Source organism: Monopterus albus, unplaced genomic scaffold, assembly GCF_001952655.1.
Source record: "Monopterus albus unplaced genomic scaffold, M_albus_1.0 scaffold267.1, whole genome shotgun sequence".
In the NCBI taxonomy this organism is placed as follows: Eukaryota; Metazoa; Chordata; class Actinopteri; order Synbranchiformes; family Synbranchidae; genus Monopterus; species Monopterus albus.
Window position 1 is genome coordinate 134,417 of NW_018128147.1, and position 8,639 is coordinate 143,055.

The window sequence follows — 8,639 nt, forward strand, 5'->3', positions numbered from 1 at the left end:
CTTTCACTTTAAAAAGGGGCGGAGACCGGAGGAAACTCTGGGTTTCTCGAACAAAACCTGCTCCCAACCAAGTTAGGTTCACAGAGTAAGTTGCCATAGTAACTGACTCTGAGTTTAGATTACCTCTCTTTTTGAAACGGGTTTAACTTACCCCGCTTTCACGGGTTTAAGTTACCTCCGTTTCTGAAACCGAAAACTCCGACTTTTCCTCATTTCGGGGTTAACAAACTCAGAGTTTCAACAAAACCTCCTTCTTGAAATGGGCCCCAGCACTGTTAGGGAGCAGTTACAGTGAAACAAAACAAGTAACAGAGACTAATGAAAAGAGAAAGTTCAACACAAAACCAAAAACTAAAGGTAGTAAACAAAGTCCATAAATGAGGCACAAGGTGGGAGAGCCCAGAAATTTCTATGAAGCAAACAAAACAGAAAAAAATAATCACTATAAGGTGTGACCAACAAGAGCAAAGCAAGGTGTGGTGCACAGATATACAGCAATTAACTGAGGGAAGTGAGGAGAATATATAGGGTGAGACACAACAGGTGAAGGCAATGAATGTTAAAGACTAGAGTAAAGCTGAGGCAGGTGAGGATGACATGGACAGGAAAAAAGTTTTCAAAATAAAAGTACAGAACATGAAGTAGTCCCAAACCATGACAAGAAATTTATGTGCAACTACTGTATATAGTACAATCTAGCTTTATTGTAAAGCATCTTGAAATGATGAAATTTGGTTTGAGTTAGAGATTGAATAATGTTGGATTTCTATATACAGTTTGTGTTCACAAAGAAATGTATATAATTTAGAGGGGATATTAAAGATGCTGGGTGTCATGATTCAGCAGTGCAGTGTAGCCTTTTGGCCTTTTTTAGCTTATTGATTTGGTTTAACAGTACATTTATTGCTATGTATTGTTTGTGCACACAGTTCTAATGTGTTTAAAAAGTAGGCAGCACATGAGACACTAAAATATTTTTACATTTACTGAATAATGCCAGCTTGAGACAGTCCCATTTTACCAATGACAGATGACTAGTCAGCTGACAACTGAACAATTCAAATAGAAGAGACAGGTACTTACAGTGTGTGATATCAGGAGCTCCATAGGGGTCTGATAGGTAGACATTGGTGGGCTTTCCCACCTTCAAGTAAACCACGTCAGATGTGTTCTTCAATATAGTCACAGCTTCTTCATGAGAGACTTCCTCCAGACTGTAGTTGTTTACCTGTCCAAACAAAGAACAGTCTTAGTGTGGTCAGTCAGGGGTTTTAGAGACTGCCTTGTGTTTTTTACTGCTCAGTTCAGATCAGCTCACTGCCTCAAGGAAACTGGATTATAACAGAAGGACTCTGGGTGAGAACACAACAGGTGGAAGGTAATTACATTAAGTGCTTGCTATTCAAGAGAGAGCTTGTTGTTGCGCTACTTAGCCAGTAGGTTCCTGCTTTGTTGCAGGAAAATATATATATAAAAAAATTCCTCACTCGCCCCCCACTTTGGGGCGGTCTTGTATTCCTTCCTTCAAGCTCAGGTCCTCTACCAGAGGCCTGGGAGCTTGAGGGTCCTGCACAGTATCTTAGCTGTTCCTAGGACTGCACTTTTCTGGACAGAGCACTTAGATGTTGTTCTCGAGCTTCTCGTATTCCTTATTCCTGATGTTGCTATCACTTGGGATTGCTACATCTATCACTACGGCCTTCTTCTTCTGTTTGTCCACCACTACTATGTCCGGTTGGTTGGCCATTACCAGTTTGTCAGTTTGTATCTGGAAGTCCTACAGGATCATAGCTTGGTCATTATGCCAGCGGGGTACCTGATGACCGGCAAGGCGTAGGTGTTAATTGCCTGGACTCCACTCAGCATTCATGCTACTATACAAGTAACCCCAGAGTTATATGCAGAGGATGTGGGACCTATGGATACTTTATAACCCAACATCTAGATTAACATCGAAACAACTTGTAGCTCAGTGCTCTAACATCCACAAGATGCACCTGCTATCACAACTAGAGATTGACGAAGTACAACATGAATGCTACAGCAAGGGGGAGCCAGGACGCCAGGTCAGGGGGAGATACTGTATCATCATCATCACCCCTACTATCGGAGATTGGGAACTAAGCCTCACTAACAGGTCCAGATGAGCTTGATTCAAGAGCTCTTTATTCAAGAGCAGCTGACCTGGTCTTGCGGTATCTACCAAGGAGATGCTCTCATAGCTTGGTCATTATGCCAGCGGGGTACCTGATGACCGGCAAGGCGTAGGTGTTAATTGCCTGGACTCCACTCAGCATTCATGCTACTATACAAGTAACCCCAGAGTTATATGCAGAGGATGTGGGACCTATGGATACTTTATAACCCAACATCTAGATTAACATCGAAACAACTTGTAGCTCAGTGCTCTAACATCCACAAGATGCACCTGCTATCACAACTAGAGATTGACGAAGTACAACATGAATGCTACAGCAAGGGGGAGCCAGGACGCCAGGTCAGGGGGAGATACTGTATCATCATCATCACCCCTACTATCGGAGATTGGGAACTAAGCCTCACTAACAGGTCCAGATGAGCTTGATTCAAGAGCTCTTTATTCAAGAGCAGCTGACCTGGTCTTGCGGTATCTACCAAGGAGATGCTCTAGGACTGAACCCCCTCAGCCAGATCATCACCAAGAATGTTTACGGATACCGACTACAGAATGGAACAACATCAGCCACCTCCTCTACGTGGATGACATCAAGCTGTATGCCAGGAGTGAACGAGACATCAACTCACTGATCCAATCATGCGGAGAGTTAGGAAAGTCTTAAGAAGTCAGCTGAATAGAAAGAATAAAGTCCGGGCAATTAACACCTACCCCCTGCCAGTCATCAGGTACCCTGCTGGCATAATAAGCTGGTCAAAGGAGGAGATAGAGGCCACTGACATCAAGACAAGAAAGCTCCTTACAATGTACGGCGGGTTTCACCCCAAGTCCAGCATCCTGAGACTGTACATTAAGCGGAAGGAAGGAGGCCGAGGTCAGAGCCTCTATCCAGGATGAAACAACAAAGATCCATGAATACATCAGGAAGCTCTTTATTTGACTGCCTGAATGATATCAAATGATAGCACTCATCAAAATTTTTTACACTTGTTTGTAGTCCTGTTGACCGTAATATCTGTGACCTTAGCTAAGGCTAAGAACTTCCTTTCTTTTGACAACCTTGAAGAAGCAATTCATGCATTTGCTACTTCCAGGCTCGATTACACTCTGTAACCCCAATTCTCTGCTCCCACCATTGACTTCTTGTGCAGTGCAGGATCACTTTTAAGATTTTGCTTTTTCTTTTTAAAGCCTTGAACAGTTTTTGGAATCATCTTCTGTTTGAGCTTCATTCTGCTTCTGATCTTGCTGCCTTCTGCTCACTTCTGAAAACCTATTTATTTAAGCGGATGTTCATTATTATTTATATAAGCTGATGTACTAACTAAGGTTTTTCTGTATGTTTCTTTTTGTATGTAGTATTTACCTTAATTCATTGATGTCTGATTTTGCATAATGCTGTTTGTTTCATGTTGTTCTTTCGCTTTTGTTGTGTAATTTCTTTTGTAAAGCACTTTATAAAGATGGTTATTGTTACTTAATTATTGCCAGCATATCAGGTACTCACCATTAACAATCTATCTCCAACTTGCAGCCGGCCATCCTTCTGTGCTGCACCACCATCAATGATTTTGGTGACATATATGCTGTTGTCACTGGGGATGTGCTGATTTCCAACTCCACCTGCAATACTGAAGCCCAGCCCTGTGAATGCGTGCATTGGTATATATAAAAATAGTTTCATGGTTATATAACAGATGTCAAGCATCAGACAATACATGACACCATGATAGGATGATGTGTATCATGATATGCAGTATATGTATCCAAATATTTTTATAATATTAAGAATATTTTTATGCCAACATGGCGCAGATGCTGCATAACATGTCCAAATATATGTACATTTGATGTTTTCTGACACTTTTTTTGGACAGTTGATTAGTTTTACAGTAAAGTGAAAAGATGCAAGTGCTAGTTTCATTTTGACTGATCTATAAAAATCTCAAACACATTTATAAACAAAGCAACACATTTTCATTTGGATTAACACTCTCCCTCTGATAGACTATGTACCACCAGATTCTTACGTTGAATCAAGGAAAACCCTTTTTTCACTCTGTTCATCTACAGCAGGGGTGGCCAATCCAATCCTGGTCCTTGAGGACAGCTCTGCTTGTTTTCCAACAATCCCTGTCCTACTCACTGTTGATTGCCTGGACTAGGTGTTTTCATTCAATCAGAAGCTGGAAGTCACTTTCATTCCTCACTCCACCTTCATCTAAGACTGGGATTGGCCACCCCTGAGCTATAGCATGGTCAAAAAACTAAGATTTAGTTGCAAGTGATTGATTTTAATTATTTGATAATTATTAATATATTAATTAGGATTAATCAACCTAAATGTGATTTTGGATGTTTTGACTTAGCAGGATGTATGAGCTCACCTTTTGGTCCTTTGATTAGTTTGATCTCAATGATGGTTTCTAGCATTGGCCTGCGGCGACGCACATACAGTCGCACAATAGAACCTGCGACCTTCAGGGCTTCTACTGCCTTGCTGTGAGAAACTTCAGAAACATCTGCATCATTTACCCGCAGGATGCAGTCATTTACTCTGGACGAAGAACAGAGTGGATTTGTGATGATAATGACTGGAAATAATTAAAGCAAGGCTACACTCATCACATTCTACTCCTCAAAACCTGCCAGCATGTCTGTGTATACAAGGCAGATACAAAGCAGCCACTGTGAGAAAAGAGTTCAACCTGAAAGCTATACATGTTTATCCAAAAAGCAATTCAGGTACATATAAATCATTGGTAAGTTTTGTGAATACATACGGTTTATGGTAGGGGCAGTCATCTTACTTTAGCAAACAGTTCAAATGCCAGTGCATGTAGCAAAAGGGCTGTACTTGATCTCCTCATTAAAGCAGGGATGTGTTTTGGGCATAAGATGCAATTATCCCATCATTGCTGAACCTCACATTCCCTTTAAGAGATGCACGTGTCTGAATGTTTGACAGATTTCTAGGAAACTGGTGGACTTGACAGGTTGGATTTGAGTAAGATTTTTCACTGAGGAGACAGAGCTGCTCATGCACAAAGTGAAGGCACACAATCACTAATCAAAATGGTATTTATTATAAATACATATATATTGATGTGCACAACACCCAATGAACACAGTCATCTTTTTGTTTTTTAAGTTTTGCATGTCCTGCGCAGTATGTCCAAGGACAAGTGTGTATCACAACATGGTCAGAGTGCCCATGAACTAGAAATGACAATTACACTGTTAACCGACAGACCTGGTTTTTGGTGGTCAGTGGCACGGTCACATTGTGTGCCCCCATATTACCAACACACCAAACATTTACCTGCACACAACCTGTTGTCTTCTGGAAACATCTGCCGGCATGAAACCAAAAGACTACTGCTTGGTAAAAAGGCAACATAATGCGCATGTCATAAAAATGAAAATCGTGCAAGCCAGAAATTAGGAAACACAGACACATCACCTGCACCACACACCATGCGTAAGTTGCAAGATAGGGTCCTGTGTGTGTTGGTTAGCAGTACTGTATGTCATATTTACTCACAGTAGTGATCTTTCTGTATGTACATGTGTGATTGCAGGCAATGTTGAGCATATTATATGTATTACGTTTGGTCATGCCCACATTTGACACCTTGCTTCCCCTACATCTGAGCCACCCATGCAGTTTTCCAGACTTTATTATTTTATGATGTGCAGGTGTCTACAATAAAAACCAGAGATGCTGTAGTGGGAATTTTATGGTAGCACCTGTAGAAAGAAATTCTTGATAAAATGATATAGTGCTATGTTATGTATTTGCAAAACTTCAAATAATTGTTTAATCTGTTTGACCTTTGTAAAGATTTGACATGTGGACATGGAATGCTTTGAGAGGTGCAGAGAGACTCAGAACAACATACATACTGAGATGACTAAACTGTCTGCACAAGAATAGTGTGTGGGTGTAAGGTCTGATTGTCTTGGCTTCAGATTATCAACATTTATCTTCTACAGACTGGGTTAGACACTCTCTTTAGAGATAGCTCCTTCCTGCAGGAATAAATATGTAATAACTCTGAGTTGATGTTAAGTTTTTATTTTACACTCACTGAGCTTTAATAGATAATTTTGCCACAACAATGCAACAATAAAAGTGGGGTTTCACGTGGGAACAAGTTAGCCATTATGTTTTTTAATCATCAAAGGATAATAGGCTTTCCTTAGAAACAGGTCTGAGCACCACCACCATCACAGAGTAGGACTGACACATCCAGAGGAGTGCAGAGCTGAAGAGTGCAGAGCCAGAGAAAGAAGAACGGGAGCAGAGAGCTGGAGTGCTGAGTCAGGGGATGGACACCTGGTGAGTGCAGAGCCATAGAGTCGGGTAGCGTATCGCGAAGCAGCTGAGTGTCGAACACAAGGACGGAAGCATCAGTGAGTAGACGAATTTTTTTTTCTTTTTTTACCAAATCCTACAACAGGTCTCTCATCACAGACAACATTTTATCTAAACAATGGCTTAAAAAAAAAGACTTATGGACACATCCTCCAGAGTAAGGAGATTAAATCCAATATACAGCGTGGGCCCAACAAATCCAGCGGTGTCCCTCGCGTTTCTCCCCAGGCTATGCTGTCTCAAAACTGGCAAGCTCTCTGATCCCCACCCACTCCTCAGGAGGGCAGTGTACTAGCATCTCTCGCCGTTCAAATGACAGCCATGTACAATGGGTAAATCATGTCCCATTAGTAGCGAAAAAAATTCTGAGGTTAGTGAAGAACAAGTAAGATATTCCACAGCAGCGACCAGCTGATCCTCTTCCTGGCTCCCTAATGCCTCACAGCCAGGCTTCCCTTGATCCACCATCCCTCCATTCAAGCAGCAGGAGCATGTCGGGACATGTACTAGCATTTTTCACTGTTTTTATCTTCCCATTGTCCATATTTGGTAACATGCTGTCTTCACAGACCAGAGAACTCTGTGCAAAATGAGTTTTTCAAGATTTTAAAGTAGTGGGGGACACTGCACTGATGGAGGAGTAGAGAGGGCAATGTTTGTATTTCCTTATTTCTATAAGCTAAAGTAGATAATTCTTTTTTTTTTATTCAAAACTACCAGTGTTCCCACATGAAACCCCACTCTTATTGTTGCCATCTGTGGCTTTTATTGTAGACACCTGCAAATCCTAAAATAATAAAATCCAGAAAACTGTGGTTGGCTCATGAGCGGGCGGAAGCAAGGTGTCAAATATGGGCGTGGTCAAAAAGCCATAAATGATCCTTTCACACCTCACTTTGACAGAAGGGGTACTTTTGTACTTCCTACGTGATGTGTGATAGGGAAACAATGTGAATTGGATTATGTGTGACACTTGTGCATATGGGCAAGCACACCCCTGAGGTGTCAACCAATACAGCCACGCCCTGGCCCTCACACCCAAACACCTAGCCCAGCTCTCCAGAAGGGTGTTCATGGGGACCAGCTGGGACCCAACACAACACACACACACACCAGAGGGAAGCGGAGCAAAAAAAATTTTTAATACTTACAAATAATTTCTCATGGCATTAAACATATTTTTTCTGTTTCAAAACTACTAATGATATATACAAATTAGAATTCTCATCCTTCATACTGTGATAAAGCATTAAGATAGAATACCTACAGTAAATTATTTTATACTTAGTTTTAGTAGGTCACATAAATATATGTATATGAATATTGCATACCAGTGTGCAATATTCAAAATTGTTTTACTTTGTTGTATCTTTTTATATTGATAAAACTTTCTCTAACTTTTCTGTTCTTATCACTGAGTGCCTTGTTTCTATCCCTTTGTTGTTGTAGCTTTGTGAATTTCACCAGTGTCAGGCCAAAAATATCCACATCCCTGCATTTTTGCAGAAAGTTGTTGCAATCACAAATTCTTTGGTATTCTCATGTTTATTTCTTTTGTTTGCACTGGAACAACTGGACAGAATTTGACACCTTTTCAAAATCACCAGAAATTGTTGTATTTCCAGCTTGTGATGCTTCTTCAATTTGTAATGAAACTCACCTGTAGCAACCAACAGGCGCTGGCAATGTAGAAATCACACTGGCAACCAGTTAAAATGGAGAAAAGTCGACTCAACCTTTGTGTTGTGTGGACCACACTGAGCATGGACAAAAGAAAGAAGAGCAAAGAAATGTCTGAGGATTTGATAACCACAGTAGTGGAAAAGTCCATCTCCAGTTGTGTCCACTGTTCTGTAGCTAATCTCCTGGATGTGGACGAAGGAGGAAAATAGATGTCAGATTGCAACTGTTGGTCTTTGGTTCTTGTTACCATTGCTAACTCTGAGAGACGAGACAGTCCAAGTAACTTCAAAGCAGTGCTGATTTATTCAAAGGATCACAGGTAAAATTAACATTACACGCTCAGGTATCTTGCACCTCCAAACTGCACGCAGGCAGATGTAAGATGAAAGACCCTGAACCCACCAGGCCTATACATTATATCCC

The 8,639-nt window shown here is 41.0% G+C and overlaps 1 protein-coding gene across 15 annotated transcripts in view; it reads right to left on the minus strand.

Moving 5' to 3' along the window:
- Window positions 1-8,639, minus strand: part of dlg2 (discs, large homolog 2 (Drosophila)) — a 316,297-nt gene that overhangs the window by 95,893 nt on the left and 211,765 nt on the right. For all 15 annotated transcript variants that reach the window (XM_020621763.1, XM_020621766.1, XM_020621770.1 and 12 more), the window contains 3 exons: window positions 4,543-4,712; window positions 3,663-3,799; window positions 1,084-1,228 (listed from right to left, as the gene is read on the minus strand). In XM_020621763.1, coding sequence (XP_020477419.1) covers window positions 1,084-1,228; window positions 3,663-3,799; window positions 4,543-4,712 — 452 coding nt within the window. The remainder of the gene's footprint in view (window positions 1-1,083; window positions 1,229-3,662; window positions 3,800-4,542; window positions 4,713-8,639) is intronic.